At 39.9% G+C, this 20,015-nt stretch overlaps 1 protein-coding gene across 4 annotated transcripts in view; it reads right to left on the reverse strand.

The window, feature by feature from the left end:
* NSMCE2 (NSE2 SUMO ligase component of SMC5/6 complex) overlaps positions 1–20,015 on the reverse strand; it is a 224,373-nt gene that overhangs the window by 156,683 nt on the left and 47,675 nt on the right. For all 4 annotated transcript variants that reach the window (XM_089898732.1, XM_089898731.1, XM_022554106.2 and 1 more), the window contains exon 3: positions 19,169–19,275. In XM_089898732.1, the coding sequence (XP_089754858.1) occupies positions 19,169–19,275 (107 nt within the window). The remainder of the gene's footprint in view (positions 1–19,168; positions 19,276–20,015) is intronic.

A 20,015-nucleotide genomic window follows, 5' to 3' on the forward strand; every position in this document is an offset into this window, starting at 1 on the left:
CCTAAGGATTTAACCTTTAAATCCCAGCTCTGCCTCATACAAGCTGTGAAATCTTGGGCAACCTCTCAGAAACTTGATCTCCCCATCTATAACTCTACCAAAGTCTTTGCATTGTCATGAATGCTAAATGGATTAATGCATTTAAAGAATTTAGAGCTTTGAAACACAAATACAGTAGCCACTAGCCACATGTGGTTATTCAAACCTAAATTAATTAAAATTAAATAAAATTTAAAATTTAGTTCCTCACACTGTCACATTCCAAGGGCTCAAAAGCCACACGTAGCTAGTGGCTACCTTTTTACAGTGCAGATATAGAACATTTCCATTACCGCAGAAAGTTCTACTGACAAGTGTTGACTTATAGATAGAATACTTCCTGGCACTCAGTAAGCACTCAAATGATAATTGCTCCTATTATTAATAACTAGTATTGCTATCATTATTATTATTTTACATTACATCCCCAGAACTTATTTATCTTACACCTGAAAGTCAGAGCACTTCTGAGCACTTTCACCCAATCCCCCTCCTTCATCCCCTCCCCTTACCTCTGGCAACCACACTATCATTATTATCACAATAGCAAGTTTAAGATACAGCTGAATTTAAAATGTAATGGATAACCAATTAAATGTGGTCTTCTAATAAGAATTAGCAGAGTATCAGTAGCAACAACTGCTCTCAATTTATAGTTTATTATGGGCAAGGTACTGAGCTAAGCACTTCACAGGGATATTTTATTTAATCTTCCCCAAACAAACAAACAAACAACCTGAGTGGTAAGAACATCCCTATGTTACAGATTGGGAAACTGAGGAAAGGAGCGGTATAACTACAAGCACTGGAAATGCTCATCAGTATGGGATCTGGGACTCGCTGGATTGGCATGTCTGCAAAACTACTAAATCCATGACAACTTCTTCTTAGCCTTCACTACAGAGTTACTGAGTGCCCACTAGGGGTCATGCACTGCGCTAGATGCCGGGAATACAGTGGTAAACAGAGACCAAGGCTCTGCCCTCACAGACTTTTAGTTCTAGTTGAGAAAAACAGTCAGAAAAGATATAATTAGCTGGATGGTAATAAGTGCTATCGAGAACAGTTAAACAGGGTGGGGTAGGTGAGCTCCTGTATGATGGATGGTTAGGGAAGCCTTCACTGAAAAGATGACATTGGAACAGAGACCTGAAGAAAATTAAAAAGGGCAGGGTGGAGTGGTAGGAGATGAGGTCAAAAGTGAAGATGGAGTAAGGGGGCCAGGCCAGGGAGGCCAACGTGGGGACTTTAGCCTCTAGGCTAAGAGAGATGGGAAGGTTTTGAGCAGAGGAGTGAGAAGACCTGGTTTTCTTTTTTATAGGATCACTCTGGCTATTATGATGAGAATAGATTTTAGGGGAGGAAGGGCAGAAGCAGGAGACCAGTTAGAAGCAGACCAGTTAGTAGGCTACTGCAGTCATCTAGGCAAAAGGAGACAACAGCCCACATTAGGGTAGCAAGACGTAGCAAGTAGCAAGAGGTGGTCAGATTCTAACTATATTTTGAAGGTAGAAACAATAGGCTTTATTGATGAACTGGATATGGGCTGTGACACGTTAAGGAACTTAGGACAACTTTGGGTTTGGCCTCTCTAGATGAAATGGTACAGTTGCCATTTCCTGAGATGGGGAAGTCTGGAGGAACAGCTGGTTTTGGAAGGTTAAAAGTGAAATGCCTATGGGAATGAAATGAAGTGGGAATGAAAAGAAGACAGCTGTATATCTGAGACATGGTTTTGGAGAGACGATAGGGTTATAGTTACAAACGCTATGGAAAACGACTAAGTGTATGGTGTTATGAGAGCACAAGATACATTTGGTGGACAGAGACCAGGTGATGTCAGGGAGGGCTGTTGAAAAAGAGCTAGACTAAGTTTATGAAGGGAAGGAAGGAGTTAGCTATTTGAAAGTGAGAGAAGAGCACTCCCAGCAGAAGGAATAATGTGTACTAAGCCCAGAAGCAAGAGAACATGCCAAGAACTAGCATAAAAGAATGGTAAAAAATGAGGCTACCAAGTTAAGCAGGGTTACAGACCAGGTAAAGACGTCTGAATTTAATCCTGAAAGTAATAAGGAATAAGTGAAGAGGGCAGAGTTGTGAAAAAGGCAGGCAAAATAATCAGATTTCCAATTTAGAAACAGTTTTTGGGCTACTAGCTAGAAAACATACTAGAAGAAAGCAAAACTTCATGCAGCAAACTATTCATGGGAGAGTGGAGATTGTGAAAATGGGGATGAGGCAGGCAACCTCATTTGAGAATCAGTAAAATCTGGTGATGGAATGCGAGCTATGAGGAGCTAGGAGAAGGGAGGATAATAACCAGGTTTCTGATGTGGGCAACTGTGGGGGAGGATATCGCCATTTCCTCAGTTACAGAATCTCAGAAGAAAATCAAGGGGAAAACTCTCTGAGTTGCTGAATTTAAGGAGCACACTGAAGCGAGAGATCAAATAGATGATTGAATTCATGTGTGTGATTCTCAGACTCATGCTCTGGAATGGAAATAAGGATTTGGGACTTGGCAGCACAAAGACAGTATTCAAGTTAAAAGCTCAAGAAGAGAGCGCAAAGAAGACAAAAGAGTCAAAGAACAGGTAGGAATACCAAGATTTTATGGCTGGAGAGGTGAAGTAGGGTCCACCGGCAGACTCTGGAGAAGTGGCCGGAAGCAAGAAGAAAAGTCAGACGTGTGTTGTCATGAAAGTTAAGGGAACATAACAATTCGAACAGGAGGGAGTCCTCCATAGTAGCAAAGTCAAATAAGGGAATGACTGAACAATGTCCTCTGGATTTTTCACCAGGTGTGTAACCTAGGGCCATTCCCTCAACTCATTCAGCCTCAGCTTCCTCATCTACACAAGACAAGAATGTTATGGTACCCGCCGTACCCAGCTGTTGTGAGGATACATGGTGATGCATACAAGGTACCTAGTACAGTGTTAAACACACTAGGCACTTAAAAGAAAAAAAAGCTCTATTCTCAGTGCACCACGTCTTATGTGATGTCAGACAGGCAGGGCGAGGTAACAAGGAGACAGGGGGTTGAAAGCTTGAAGCCACATGGAACCAATGGCCTCGGAGTGCACTGTGCATTTTGAAAAACAGGAACGGGGAGAAAAGAACTACAGTCTTTTTCCTTTTCTTCCTCTCCTCTCCCAATGTTTCCTTTCTCTGCACTAAATGCAGTTTATAAATGCAGAAATTCCTGAGAGCCTGTCAAAGGGACCTTTTAAGCATACCTTAGTATTTACACAAAGAACTGTGTTCAGTGTCGATATTTACCACAATCGTCATGAGTTTGTGACACAGACGTTATATTCTTAAGAAGGGTGGCTTAAACTCAGGAGCAGTCCCCAAATAAATAAACGAATAAATGCTCTGTAGAAACTAAATCTATCGATTAGTGATTTCAGAATTTCTTCCAACAGTTTTTGTCACGATAAGCCAGGTAATGTTTATCAAATGAAATATTCTAAGTACATGATTAAGGAGACCTTTGGACAACCAAACTGACTTTCAGGTTAGTTTCAACACTGACAAAATGATAGTCAAGGAGAAGTTTCCCAGATGGCGTATACTTTACTGTCAAGGATTATGGTTCTACCCTTTCTTGCTCTCACCTCCTCAAGGACATGGAACTGGGAAAACGGTCCCAATGTTTGCTTCTCTAATGGAAAAAACATGTGCTTTACAAAAATGAATTTCACTGATTTTTTTTTCATATCTAAACTATTCCCACCCTTCTAGCATAATTCCTTTCAAAACCTCTTTGCTTTAGGACTGACCTAGCAATTCTCTCAATGCAGCTCTCAATGCACAAAGCCTGTATTATATAGTCCCTCCCCTACCTGCTTATTTTCTGTTACATCCATCAAAATCAAGGCTCCTAAGGAAAGTCCTAACTACTGGGGATCTTGATTTTCTTATACTCATTTAGATAAACTTTTCCATTCAGCTCAGCAGTGGTTGGTGATACTGAAGCTTATTTTGCTTTAGAATCTGAACAATGAAAGAAGTATCTCTTGCTCCAGTCTGTGTGTGTGTGTGTGTGAGTGTGTGTGGAGGGGAGATGATAGGGGAAGGGATATACACACTTGGTGCTCTCTCCTGAAGAAAGCAAAAGACCTGGGAGGAGAACGGGGCAGCAGTGCTCCGTTTCGTGGAGCATTCGAGACCAGAAGACCAGCCTTTGGCACCTGGGCCATTGAGGAGTACCCAACCCATTACACGCTCGCCGACGTGAGGACAAGAACTTCTCTCTCACGTTCCATGTCTTTCCTGGGTCCTCCAGTAACTCCCTCCATGAACTAGAGGATCTGAATAACCAAAGGAAAAAATTCACCATTTCTGTTGTAACCAAAGAGAAATGCTAATTGTTTTCTTCCCTCTGTTCTTGCCAAGTTTCCATCAGAAAACCCATTTAATGTGACTATAGGGCCTGAAAAAGAAGCAAAATATCTATTTTTGCTTATATCTATTTGCTTACATCTATTTTGCTTATAACTATCTATATCTAAATGTAAAAATACCTATTTTTACATTTTTTAAAAATCCATAAGTTATCTTCTAACATTCTGATAAACAGTAAGTTTGCTTTCAAATCCCTTGTCTTTATATCATACCACATATCCATAGCACAGAATGAGGGCAATCCAAGGATACAAGGCCGGATCCTTCTCTCAGTTATCACATCTCACCCGACACAGTAAAGACTGTGGAATTACTAATAATCCAGCGGTTTATTAATGCTCCTTATCCTTTATCTACTCCATTCATTCCCCTCTAGCCACCTATCAAATCCTCTGATGTTGCCTTCTCTATAATTCATATGGCTTCCTTTCATTTGAAATTATTTCCCACTACTAAAGCTATCAAACTGATTTTCACCTTCCATTTTGTCACCTATGAGAAAAATTTCCTGAGTAAATGAAAATGACTTCTCTCCATCTTATCTAATCAAAAGCCACTGTACCACAAGAAAAAAATAAACAGGTGCCTCATAGTCCATAGAGCACTTGCGAGAATAATTTATATAATTTGATTCTCACTGCCACAGAGAGTAAATAATTTCCTTGAATGGAACACCGAATAGATAACAAAGCTAAAACTACAAGGTGGCCACCAAGTCTGAAGGCATAGACAATACGATTTCATAATGGGCTATAATATTATATCATTAAGCCATTTATTGCATATTCACCTATGTTTCCAGACTTGGTGGCCACCTGTAAAACCCAGATCTTCTAGCCATAACCTGTTTTCCTTGATTCCCTGCACGTTACCCTGAAGCACTAAAGAAGGCAGCAGTCAAAGGAAAATACCATCTTTAAATTGGATGATATTTAAAAATTTATAAACCAGGTTTCATAGTCTGTTCTCCAACATAAATTCACAAACACATTGTGCATGGAGATTAAAAGAAGCAATTAATATTCTCTCAATGCCTACTATATAAAACCTCACTTCCTGTGAGGGCACGCGTAGTTAAGAACTTTACCTACAGTATCACACTTAATCCTCGCAGTAGTCTCGTGAGGTATCATTATCCTCTTTTTACAAATAAGGAAGCTGAAGGTTCTAAGAGGACAGGTCACTAGCCCAGTGTCACACAGCTAGGCAGTGGAGGAGCAAGGATGAAGCTACGTCTTCTGATTCCAGCTGCAGTATTACTTCCACTACCCCAGTGAAACATCCTTTACATGTTCCATGACATGCCACTTACTGACCATTTCACTGCCTTCTTCCACAGAGAGACTTCTTCCTCCTTGCTTCTAAAAACTAATCATGAGCAAATCTGTAGTCTAAGCTGGCAAGAAGAAAAAAGTTCCTCAACAATGCCTGGCACATAGAAAGCACTAGAGAAATGTTAGCTAGGCTTACTATTATTATGGAAAGACTGACCATTCCATCTTTTAATATAACAGTTCCATATAACAATATTCTTTTCCTCAAGCAGTTCTTTAATATTAACAGAATCCCTCCCTATGCATGTCAAATCAGTGTGAAGAGTCTTTTTCACTCAGACTAAAATTTTACCTTTGGGAAATTTACAGTTAGATATGTATAAGATCATAAGCATATTTTATAACCAAGACTACACAAAAACACTCTTTCTCCCAACTAAAACTACAATTCAAAGTGCATTCAACGAACTACATCATATATATATATATATATATATATATATTTTTTTTTTTTTTAAGATTTTGGTTTTTTTTTGATGTGGACCATTTTTAAAGTCTTTATTGAATTTGCTGCAATATTGCTTCTGTTTTATGTTTTGGTTTTTTGGCCCTGAGTCATGTGGGATCTTAGCTCCCCGGCCAGGGATCAAACCTGCACCCCCTGCATTGGAAGGCGAAGTCTTAACCACTGGACTGCCAGGGAAGTCCCACTACATCTGTCTTGAGGTATGGAGATGTCATGAAGAGAGCCTTGAATGACATATCAAAAAACCAAGATTCAATCTCACCTCTTAAGACTAAGCATGTGACCTGCGTATGACCCTTAACCTTCCTGAGGCTCAGAGTCCATCATCCACCTTACCTAACTTGGAAGGTTACTGTGATCATTAAAGAGGTCAGGGATCCCAGAAGGCTCCTCATCCCTTACCCAGGGCAAAGAAAGTTGGCTTCAGATTCTTTTAGTCAAAGGGCCAGGGGACTGAAGCAGAAACCGATATTTCCAAATCTGGTTTAAGTAAACCATCAACAGCCTGTAGGCAAATATCAAGTAACTGGGGAAGCCAGAGGAGAAGTGAATTCACTATCATCCAATAGGCTAGGTCCTCCAGACCATCTGAAACACCAAACTGAAACCAATACCACAAACGGGCTTTGTTACAGTTTACAGAAATTGGATCACAATGAACTATTTATGATTATATCATTTTTTTAAAAATTGGCTAGCCTGGAAACCTAGCCACTGAATGTTATTTCTATGGGAAACTGTATTTCATGATTCAATTCAGAAATCCAAACACTGGGAATGTATCTTATTTCTTTCCAGTTCCAAGAGCTAACAGAGACTCCCTTCTGATCCTCTTTGGCATATTCAGGCAGTCTCTTTCACTCTTTGGGCCTGTAGCCATTCAGATATGAGATGTCAGATGGGGACAGTCAGGACATAATAACTATATACCACCTTTCACTTTTTTTGGGGGGGGCAGTATCACAACACATTCCTATTTATAATCTCATTTTATCTACAATTGCCCAGTGAGGTATGTAGGGCAAATAGCATTATTCCTCATTTTAGAAATGAGGAAGCTGAAGCACAGAAGTTTCCGTGACTTGTCCAAGGTCATAGCCTGGCAGAACAAGGATTAGAAGTCAGATCTTTATTTCCCAGCCCAACACTATTATCAATGAAACATCAACTGTTGAGAAAAGGGGGAAAGGAAGTGAAGGTGATTATGATTTACTGAGACTTTTTGTCTAATTTCGTCTGACATTGTGAATTTTCATTAATTTCCTTCTTCATTGTTGCCTGATGAGTTAGTCACTAAAACCATAAGATCAGAAAGTATAAATTGTTTTATATTATTTCCTCATTGTTACAGATAGATGTTCAAGTTTAAGTGTTTCATAATAAAGTGACTCAGAGACTAAGCAAGCCCAATCTACATTAGTCACTTGTTGAACTGTTACATGAGATTTCTGCAAAACTCTTGGGGCCAGGGGGCGGGGGGGGGGGCGCAGAAATAAGCATTTACCAAAAGGATGACTAAATTAAGGACAAAAGGTGAGTGTAAAACTTACACATTTTTTCCTTCCAGTTTAAGCTGTGGCATGAGAAAATAAACACGAGGAAACAAAACACAAGTCACCTATTACCATTTATTCCGAATTTAGGAGGTTTAGAAGAGTTCACCAGTTTAAATCAGCATGTGGTGGACGTTCTCGAGACAAGAGAAAGAAGTTAAAAGTTAACAGGACAGAACAATGAGCCTTTGCCTTTATATAGCACTTCTACCTCTCAAGTGCTTTCACATAGGTTATCTCATTTCTTAATCAAGAACTTGCTCTGTCATAGGTAGGTGCAGATATTACTAGGTCATTTTGCAAACGTGCTTAAGGTCAACACAGCTTTTCAGTACATAGGTGTAGAAAAAACCACAATAATTAAACTGAACAGTAACACCAAACAATTTACTATTGTAATGGGATCACACACACTTTACCTTACAAAGCCAACACATTTTCATTCCACATTCTGGCAGAGCAATACCATTACTATTATAGAAAATGTGGCATGACATATTCTAATTTCATCTATATTATTTATAGGTGCTTTAAGTAATATGTTAAGTATTTCTTCTAAGAAAAAATTGAGCATATGATATTTTTGCTTAGGCTTTTTAAAACACTGTGTAACTATACCTCATGAGCCATATTTAATTTCTGATTTTGTAAGAGGGATGCTCTGAATACACCCAGCATGTAGTCCATTTAGAGCTCTGATTTAGCATTTCATGTGGTTTTACTGGCTTCTGTGTCATGGTAGGGGCTAAAATAAACCTCAGGGTGACAGAGAGTAACCTGATGGGTGGAGAGGGTTTGCTCCTCACTACCAGTAACATTCCAAGAATCACAAATAGACGAGACAACTGGAAGGCATTGAAGCATGTGAGACCCCTGCGTGTCAGCCAAGGAGAAAGTAAAAAGCAAGCAAGTCAGGACGTCTGGAAATCAGTCACGTGATGCAATCATATTAAACTATTCCTGGTTACTGTTTTCAATTTTAAGTAACAATGACTTGGTCTTTCTAAATATCATTTTCTTTTTTTAAAAATTAATTCATTAATTAATTTGGGGGGGCTGTGCTGGGTCTTCGCTGCTGTGCGCGGGCTTTCTCTAGTTGCGGCGAGCGGGGTCTATTCTTCGTTGTGCAGCATGTGGGCTCAGTAGTTGCAGCACGTGGGCTCAGTAGTTGCGGCACGTGGGCTCCGTAGCTGTGGCACGTGGGCTTTGTCGCTCCACAGCATGTGGGATCTTCCCAGACCAGGGATCGAACCCGTGTCCCCTGCATTGCCAGGTGGATTCTTAACCACTGGACGACCAGGGAAGTCCAAAATATCATTTTCTACTAGAAGATAATTGAACGATTATTTTAAGATGAAATAAAGGAGAGAAGAAATAATTAAATTGATTTGGTGAGGACAGCACATAAGGATTTTCACTATTTTAAAGAATCCTATATTATGTGACACAAATTTCCCTTAAAAAAAAAAAAGAGGATGGGACTTCCCTGGTGGCGCAGTGGTTAAGAATCCGTCTGCCAATGCAAGGGACATGGGTTTGATCCCTGGTCCAGGAAAACCCCACATGCCGCAGAGCAGCTAAGCCCCTGCGCCACAACTACTGAGCTTGCGCTCTAGAGACCGCGAGCCACAACTACTGAAGCCCGCGTGCCTAGAGCCCGTGCTCCGCAACAAGAGAAGCCACCGCAATGAGAAGCCTGCGCCCCACAAGGAAGAGTAACCCCCGCTCGCCGCAGCTAGAGAAAGCCTGCGCGCGCAGCAATGAAGACCCAAGGCAGCCAAAAATAAAAATAAATTAGGGGGAAAAAAAGCCCAAAAAGAAATGAAATTTCAGAAAGTTCAAGTGGTTAAAAATATCAGGCTGGCCATGACACAAAAGAATGAAAGTCACTATTGCTAGAAGCTTGATGCTTTAAGGGAGAAACAGAATGAAAAGAAATCCTCACCATTCTCTCAATGACAGTTCACTGGGCACTGGCTCCACTTCAGAATGAAAGAGCTTTCCTTACCAGGACAACTGCAAACTCACACAGGGCTTGAAAAATTAAATCCATTTACAGTCTCTCCATTTATACACTTTCTTTTCTTTCATTTGTCAACGATTCATACAGATTACACATTTGAAACAGAGCTGACAACTTGCATATGATACATCAGAGGGGTAAATCCAACACATTCTTCTCTCCCAATATTTGTTCAAATGGGTGCTACTAATAAAAAAATATTATTTAAAGATGGAAATGTAAGTGAAGATATATTTCTCTCTGTGCACTTGGGTATATATAATTATGCTATTTATTGAACTATCTTGCTTACATCTTTAAGTAATTTTTGTTTACTTTGGAAAATATCAAATGTTATTCGTGAATTACCAAAGTTTTCACTTAGTTGTCTGGTCCGTATCTCTAGTGTGGCTCCCCCTCCATTGCCGTTAACTAGCATATGTTTTGTTTTTTTTTTTTTGCAGTATGCGGGCCTCTCACTGTTGTGGCCTCTCCCATCGTGGAGCACAGGCTCCGGACGCGCAGGCTCAGCGGCCATGGCTCACGGGCCCAGCCGCTCCGTGGCATGTGGGATCTTCCCGGACCGGGACACGAACCCGCATCCCCTGCATCGGCAGGCAGACTCTCAACCACTGCACCACCAGGGAAACCCTAACTAGCATATGTTAAAGGGAGCAATCTCTTTCTCATTGCTACAGACAGAAGTAGACTTATTGATCAGGGGACTTCACATCCAACTGGCCAAATGCCATGCATCTCACTGGCCTGCTCCCCCATATTCTGCCCAATCCTTTTGGCTTACAACAGTATGAGCACCAACTTCCCCCCAACATCCTCTCTGCCCCCATTACCAGAAGACTCCTTCTAAGGAAAGAAGCCCTTCCTTCAACCTCTCAAGGACATAATCATCTCTGCCCTTTCCCAACGGTTTCCTGCAGCCTACTCTACTGTCTAAATTTTAACTCAAATTTCCTCTTCAGATACTATTTAAATTTGATCAAAGGAAATGACTTCTCCTTTACAGAACTCTCTGGGCAACTTTATAAACGAGTCTTGACAGAACTGTTTTAGGTGCTTTCATGCTATCACTTTTCATCGTTTCCAGAACTCTCTGACCTATACTCTATCACCCCCACTTTAAGAAGAAATTGAGGCTCAGAGTGAGAGGGTAGAAAAGCCGGAATTTAAGCAAAGGCTCTTCTCCCTTACTCTGAATTTCTTAAGCATGTTTTTATTGTCTGTGTCAAACTATTTCACTGTTAGTACTATTTTGTAGCTATTTTATATACACATGTCAAGAGGCTTTTGTCTCTTCATTAGACTAAGCATACTATTGGCGCTAACTGAACAGCTTAATTATGAGATTAATAAACAAGCAACTGCTTTCAACTCTGCAAATGCATTCATTTTACAGTGAATCTTAACATTTGGTGATCCATTCCGTGGTTCAAACTATTTTCCCATCTCTCTTCTGCAGTTAGCCTACACTCTTTCACTGCCCATGAGCACCACTGCTAGATAGTGGGGAATGGCCAACATCTCAAGATCTTTAATACTTATCAAGTACGGTGAAAAGTTTGACATGGAAGGAGGCTCAAGTGATTATCTAAAATAAGGGTTTGATGCTACATACGGACTATGCCCAATGTCAGAAATAAGCAGGAGTTTGCTATATTAAAGAACATTCACATCATTTAAATAATTCAAGTGGGACTTCCCTGGCGGTCCAGTGGTTAACACTCCGAGCTCCCACTGCAGGGGGCGTGGGTTAGATCCCTGGTCGGGGAGCTAAGATCCCACATGCCGCGTGGCAGAGCCAAAAAAAAAAAAAAAAAAATTTCAAGGAGTTACCTGCCAGAATTGCCCAGTACCACTGAGGCCAAGGTGTTCAATAAGCATTGAGAGTTGTGCTGAACCAGGTCTTTCAAAGTCTGTATGCTTTTTTCTGTCCACACTGCTGCTGTGTCCTTTCTACCTAAACTATCCCCTCCTCTCTTCATTTCCTTGAAAACTTTTCCTTCTCTCCACGTTCCTGAACCAATACCCCACACCGGGGGTCTTGTTTGCTTCAAAGAGACATAGCCAAGCAACCATTGAATGTTTTTAAAAACTTTTCTTTCCTCTCTTTCACTGTTGGAATAACACATAGTCTTTTCAGAGGCCTGGCCCTTTCCTGATCTTCTGCATAGAAACATCTTGTAGGTCCATTTTAGGTAGGGGGTTTGATATACTCCCCAGTTCCCTGGATGTCACAAAAACTCTACCACAAATTGCTGAATCCATCTTTTAGCCTCTTCTGTAAGGTACAGGGATTGAGACTACAGAAGCGTTTTCCAAACTGGGTTCTGTAGAGTACCAGTCCTTCCCCCAAAGAGGTTTTCAAGTAAGGTTAGGAAATTACTAAATATTCCTCCTTTGGAGAATCACAATGCATAAAAGCATATTAAGGGCTTTGGAGTCTTTAAGGAAATTCTTTTAATCAAGCACTCCCCAAACTTATTTGACCACAAAATCCTTTTTTCCTATTATACTTACTCACATCGTGATTAATTAGTATTACAGAGCAAACTTCTGAAAATGCTGCATTAGAGGCACATTAAGACCCAGTAGAGTGTAAACGTTTTTATAATTATGAATAAAATCCAACGCTTAGTACCTAAAAAACACGAAGATGGATTTCTATAAACTACCCATGATAAGAAGTCTTAATATGGCACAAGACTAGAATGTTCACCTATTAGTAGCTACTTCACTTGGTAACCTAAGAGATTTATATCTGGATTCTTTCCTATCGAGACAACTCAATTAGTGAAATACTATATCCAGACCTAACTCTCTCTGTTAGCATTAGAAAAAATGCTACCAAACACAACCTTAATTTCGGAATAACTACAGAGTGAGTTCTAAAGGAACGGAATAGAAATTAATTACCAGTAATCACACATTCCAGGGCCAAGAGGCTAAAGAGTGAATACCTACGTCAACTTTTTTTCCCCCTGGTTAATTTCCACATCTGGGCAATATTCCTACAGATGAAAAGGCTTATATGTGGAGCATCTGTTAACTTTGACAGGAAAGGTGTTAAGAGACCACACACCACCATGGAGGGCGGGCAGTAGAGAAGAGGGGGATTCCACAGTACTTTCCCACTTGGCTCCAAGAGATTCTCACTAATTCCACTGTCCTCTCTCACTTTCTTGCTATTCTGCTGACAACAGTCATTTCTCTCATGCTCAGGAATCTTCTGTCCTCAACTGTCATAATCCCAAACAAATTTACCCTCCTTCCTCTTCTGTCAATGATTCACAATGTGAGGTGCATTCTTAGATGCAGTCAGAAGATGGTGATAGCCAATAAATCACATCCTCTGCCCTGGAACTTTCTTCTGATACTATAAATTTTTAGCTTTCTAAGTGAGAAATGCTCCCCAAATCTGGTATAACTAAAATAGTAACTCCCAACTTACAAGATAGCTCATAAGATTTCATGTTAAAGCAGAAGATGTTAAGGTAACTTTAAAATAAGATTTACAAAAGGCAAAGCTTACCAGTTGATGAAGGGTGAAGGGTGAAGAGGCATAGGGAAGTGATATTAAAAACATTCTAAACTAGTTGCATAATGTCAAGGCTGAGGTAAGCTATACCTTTGACCCACCTTGTTCTTTTATTATATCTGAGATTGTGTTGGTTTCAACAACTTGCGTGAGGTATATTTCCACTCTTCTAACTCTCAACATGCTACTTTTAAAATGCAGACTGAATGTTCAGGTTAGCTTAGCAAGTAAAAGTCACAGTACACAGGACATATCCATGAACAGATTTATAAGAAACAACACAATAAACCGATCCAGCAACTAACTGCCCCTGTTAGGTTAAGAAGAAAAATATCCTCCCTCCCTACGCTTTTGGTAGGAACTGTTATAAAAAACTGATTTAAAAAACCGCAACAGGGACTTCCCTGGTGGCACAGTGGTTAAGAATCCGCCTGCCAATGCAGGGGACACGGGTTCGAGCCCTGGTCCGGGAAGATCCCACATGCCGAGGAGCAACTAAGCCTGTGTGCCACCACTACTGAGCCTGTGCTCTAGAGCCCGTGAGCCACAACTACTAAGCCCGCGTGCCACAACTAGTGAAGCCCACGCGCCTAGAGCCTGTGCTCTGCAACAAGAGAAGCCACCACAATGAGAAGCCCACGTACTGCAATGAAGAGTAGCCCCCGCTCACCGCAACTGGAGAAAGCCTATGCAGCAACAAAGACCCAACGCAGCCAAAAATAAAAATAAATAAATTTATTTAAAAACACACACACACACACACACACACACAACAAATATGTGGCAGCAATCTGACTCAAATGCTTCCAAATCTTAGATAATCTCTAAGATGCATGTAGCCCAAAACAGAGTAATAGAGGAAGGTGAAGAAAATGCAACACTCTGGATTTTCCATAAAGTAACATGCTAAGGTAGCACCTACTAAAAGAACCATATACAGGTAAAATGTGACAATTCTTTTAAGATTTGAAGTTTGTTGCAGTAAAATTGCACTATTAACTATCATGATAAAGAAAATGCAAAGTATAATGTGAATCCTAAGCTTTAGTTATTTTTGCTAAACTCTAGGACTAGGCTGCTCATCAAAAAGCCCAGGAGGGCTTCCCTGGTGGCGCAGTGGTTGAGAGTCCGCCTGCCGATGCAGGGGACACGGGTTCGTGCCCCGGTCCGGGAAGATCCCACATGCTGCGGAAAGGCTGGGCCGCTGAGCCTGCGCGTCCGGAGCCTGTGCTCCGGAACGGGAGAGGCTACAACAGTGAGAGGCCCGCGTACTGCCAAAAAAAAAAAAAAAAAAAAGCACAGGAAATATATATTTTACCACTGACTGCTAATATTATCTGCAACTAATCTGAACCTGTTAGGTCATTTGTCATTTAGCTTCAGGGGGCCCATCCTTTCTCACTATGAGAATTAACACTATAAAACAGTTGCGAAGACCACCCCAACGATAGTGGTGGACGCTTTTTCATCTCTTATTTGAAAAAACACATACCTGAGAATAGATTTGAAGATTCCTTGAATTAAGCTGGTGCCCACCCTCTGGAATCTGAAGCCCACGATGGACTCCACGTTTAGTTTAAAACCACCACATAAATCCAGAACCAGAAATACACAGTATTACCACTGTTTATTCAATACATGATAAAGAGTCTCACTTCAAGAGGGATAACCCATTTGACCAGTGAACTGGCTTGAGAAGCAGAATACTGGTAATGAAATTATTCTTAAATCAACTACTGCCATAACTTGCTTTAATAAGCACAGTTCCTGGCACATGGTAGCCGCTCACATCTGTGGATGAATGAATCCTCGACCAACCTTAGTAGGTTACTCAACTACTCTACAGTCTTTAAACTTTCTATGTATAAAAATCGGCTTTCTCTGGCTTAATTTTCTCAAATTAAGCCTTTGGATTGATCAAGGCACTCTGAAACTCTGACACTGAGGAAAAAAAAAAGATGCTTCCATTTCATGCAAAAGTCACATAGACAGGGAAGTTATATATCATGATCCCCATGTTGAGGCTCATTTGACTTTCATCTTAGATCCAGTATCACTTCATCAGGAAGGAGTCCCCTAACCACCAACCCACTCCCCCCCCCCAGCAGATATGCCCCCTGAGTTATTAACTCCTTGAAAACTTTATTTTCCCTTTGTAGTACACAGCACAACAATCATTAAATAGTATCTGTATTGTTCTTTGTTAAATGTTTGTCTCCCTCTCTAGGCTTCAGACATTCTGAAGGTGAGATCATATGGGCTTTGCTGATTGACCTCCTCTTTCTTGCACCTAGAAGTACCTGGCACATGGATGTTTAGAAGATATTTGTTCAGTGAATGTTTGAGAACAAAAAGCCAGCCAATGGTGCCCCTTCAAGATACTCAAATAATAAAAGCTTAGAAATCAAGGAAGGGAACGTTAGGTCATCAAAAGCTAATGTTCAGAACATCACTCTGTTCTCAACGTGAAACTGAGAGAAGTTTTTCCTCAGCAGTAACAGCAATAAAAGAAGTGTATCATAGCATATCTATGTGCCATTTTATACCTTTCAAAACACTTTCATCACGTGTGGTCTCATGACTGAAAGTCTCCAAAGCGTTCATACAGAAATTCTGTTTACGGTTCTACATGTTTTAAAGAGTTGTGACAGGTATATAACCCACTTATCCTGAAAGTTTTTATAAATAACTTATAGACTGTCTGGAAATTTTTTTTTCCCCCCTTAGGTGCTCACTGCATGATATTCCCTCTACAAAACAGCTGGGACAAAGTCCCATTTTTTTTTTTTTTTTTAAGTTTCAGAGTGCTGAAATAAATACTGATTCCAAATAAAGTCTTCAGCTCTATTCTTCAGCTCTAGCAGCTCTATTTTCTTAAAGGACAAAGAAAGGCAATCTGAGTGCTTCTGTTGGATGCCAAAGGGACTTCCCAGGGATTGTTGGTAAATTGAACCACATCTAAGGTTCCAAAGTAAACTTCTAAAACCTTTTCAGCGGTGTATAACCTTCAGAATTCTGTGAAGGTGAGAGCAGGAGCGAGATCTTTATTTAAATGATAAACTTTAATGCACTTTGATGATGACAAAAATTTTTTTAACTTTCTATGACTATATGAAAATTCATAAACAGAAAGACCACGGGGTGGATGAGAATCTTGGCAAATGATACAGGAATGGAAGTACTGCAGCTCTTAAAAGTCTATGACAGAGCAGAAATGAAATGAGACTCAACAGGGGCTCCTATTTTCTGTATTCTTTCCTAATAATCTGACTTAAAACAATTTCTTTGTTTTAGAGATCATAAAGACCTCATATTGTAAACTTTACCAGCTTATAGCTAATCCTATATGATTCCTGAATTCCAGAGGAGGACAGGTCAAAGCCAATAAAAGTTTTATTTCAAAGCCCTGAAATAAAGTGAGCAAAGTACTCGTTAAGAAAGATCCAGTTCCACCTTCCTCAGGAGTATGTTTGGAAATCTGGGTTTGTAATAAAATAGTATCTTTATCTCCATCAAATTTTATGAATGTCAAAGTGTTTGATACACAATATCTAATCTGATTCACATAATAATCTTGTGAAATAGGCAGGCCAAGAATCTTATAGATGAAGAACACGAGATTCCAAGAGGTTAAGTTTCTTGACCCAGGATCATAACTTAGAAAATGGAAGCACCAGGGTTGGAAGAATTTCTGATCCCTAGACCACTGCTATTTCTATAGCACAGAACAGCTATACCATTCTGGACTCTCTGAATCTGCTGTTCATTCTTTATTCCTCATCAAAACAGGCAATAAGATAGCAATGTCCATAAATGTCCATACAATGTAAAGAGTACACAGTATATAAAGAGGGTAAAATATTCCCTTTAAAATAATGGTCACATCCCCACTATGTCCCTCTATGGTTTTAGGTCTTAGAAATCTTATTAAACTATGATTTGCTATTCTTGGTCTCATATCAAGCTTATATAGAGAGCACAACTTTGCATGAGAAAAAAACGCAATAAACATGTGTTCTCTTATTAAAGACCAGGGACCTTCCCGACAAGCATTAGAATCACTAAATCCAAGTTACTCCATAGTCTAGCGTAAGGTTAGGGCTGAAAAGCTGGATAAAACTCCAATTATATTCTTTCCTGATTAGTAGGGTGGGTGTAATGGGATGAGGCCTCAGGATGAAAGAAATGCTATTAACTACTGAATGTGCATGAGGGTGAGGGTTGCTTTTTCTTTTTTTATGACTCAGTTTTTTGAAGGGGGAAAAGTCCAATTCTTCACGTAAAAATACCTTACATATCTGTGAATCCTAGGGTTTAATAGAAAAAAAAAAATCCACATTAAGTTCTTCAACTTCCAAAATCTGTTTTCTTATCTATAATGTACATCGTGCTGTTATATTTGCAAAACATCAAGGTTAAAGATAGAAAAGCCTATCAAATAACCTCCATAGAATGTAAGGGTCAAGGCAGGATTGATCTATACAATAAGCCTAACTCTGATCTTTGGTAACGAACACACTTTATTCTATAAAGTCAGCCTTGTTCTTTTAAGGCAGTGGTTTTCAACCTTAGATACATAACAGAATGGGTTTTTAAAAAATACTGGTGCCCCAATCCTTCTCCAGATCAATGAAATCAGAATCTCTTTAGTGTAGGGTAGGGACTGGCTGTTTCTAGGGGTCAGCTGGAGTTGAAAACCTCTGGTCTAAGTGCTTTGCTATCTAGTTTAAGAATCTAACATGACATCATTTTCATATTTTCCTATGGAAGGAATATTCACAGTCCCAAGACAGTCACAATGGTTAGAAACACCAGAAATGTACAAGTTGAATGAGTGTATTACTTGGCTATAAGCAGACATTCTTAAGTTAGTCACAACTGCTACACTTAATAAATATTAACCATTAAAAAAAAAAAACAGAAAAAAAATTTTAAAGAAAGAAAAGAACAGAAAAACTGCATATAACCATGAACATATATACCCATTTAACTATAGCTTAAGTATTAAACCATATTCAAAAATTTATCTCCCACTGAATAGTAGCCAATCTTGTAAAGCATTTTATTTTTGGAATTTTCCCATAGATAGAAGTAAGAAAAAGCAAATAAAGAAACCAGAAGTACAAGACATCCTATTACACAGGTATATGAAATCAGTTCAAAGGGGAGTTTCCACTGCTCAGAGGACAAAGCACTTCTCAGAAACATTACTGCAATCATACTGCTCATTTCTTGCTCAACACAGTACTGCTGAAAAGGATGTTGCTATGTTCCCACCTTAACTGCCTTATGTGTTGTTCCTGTGACATGCTGGAGCCAACAAAGACAAGTTTGGCTTCTGGAAAAACCAAAAGGCCATGCTTCTCTATTTGTAACCTTGCTCTAAAACCTCTCCCTATTATCTGATTCTATGAATTTTGCAATAGCTGCATATTCGTTAAAGCTGAAGAATGAGTAACTAAACCTGGTCTAAATTGTATGCTTAAGCAAATATAACAATAAAAACAAGCCCTACGCAATTTGTAGCATTTTATAAAAAACTACTCACATTTGAAGGAGGCTTAGACTAAAAAATTCGAGACCAAAAAATGCAAGGAAATCTAAAACAGATGTAATATCCTAATTAAACCTAGGTGGCCTATCTGGGGAAATATTTAAGATTCCTATTCTATGAACTTCCTGATTAAGAAGAGATTAATAGCTACTACAGTAAGGATAAGAAATTATTAAAGGTTAGAAAAGAATTTTGATTTGTGTTTCTAAGTCAGTGAGCTGTAACCAAATATAACTAGGTGAGTGGTATAAACTTACACGGTTTATTGTAGATTGAACAGCCTTTAAATAATGGTTTAGTTCCCGATCCATCATTGCAAATTCAACCATTGCCTTATCCATACGGTATTCACTACTCACTTCAGCTGAAAAAGAAAGGAAAGCAATGATCATTTTCCATTTAAAATGCCGTATTTGGAAAAAGCTGTACCAACACAACTTATCAGTCAATGGTCTACCTAAATGATTTTGTAAAGGTATTGCATATTTTTTAAAATGCCTTCAATATATGCCTGCTTCATTCAAAATTCGAAGAAGACACCCAGTAGAAAAAGTCTCAAAGGTGGAAATGTAGACTCAGACTCAGGAGTGCCAGGCTGTGCCACCTACCTGGACAATCTTAAATCAACCACTACACTTTTCTCAGCCTCAGTTCCCTCATCCACTGAAGCAGCCCACTTATATATCTGCACATGAACCTTGTAGTATTGTTAAAGATCAAATAAGGAAGATTTCCACTTCTAGTAATGGTAGGTTGGGTTATGTGGACCAATCCTCCTACTGAAGACAACTAAAATGACTGGAAGGCTTCCCTGGTGGCTCAGTGGTTAAGAATCCGCCTGTCAATGCAGGGGACACGGGTTCGGGACCTAGTCGGGGAATATCCCACATGCCGCAGAGAAACTAAGCCCGTGCACCACAAGTACTGAGCCTGCGCTCTAGAGCCTGTGAGCCACAACTACTGAGCCCATGTGCCACAACTACTGAAGCCCGTGCACCTAGAGCCCGTGCTCTGCAACAAGAGAAGCCACAACAATGAGAAGCCAGTGCACGGCAGTGAGGAGTAGCCCCCCGCTCCCCACAACTAGAGAAAGCCCGCACGCAG

Source organism: Delphinapterus leucas, chromosome 17, assembly GCF_059928025.1.
Source record: "Delphinapterus leucas isolate spDelLeu-1000000601 "Yukka" chromosome 17, BTC_Dleu_Yukka2, whole genome shotgun sequence".
In the NCBI taxonomy this organism is placed as follows: domain Eukaryota; kingdom Metazoa; phylum Chordata; class Mammalia; order Artiodactyla; family Monodontidae; genus Delphinapterus; species Delphinapterus leucas.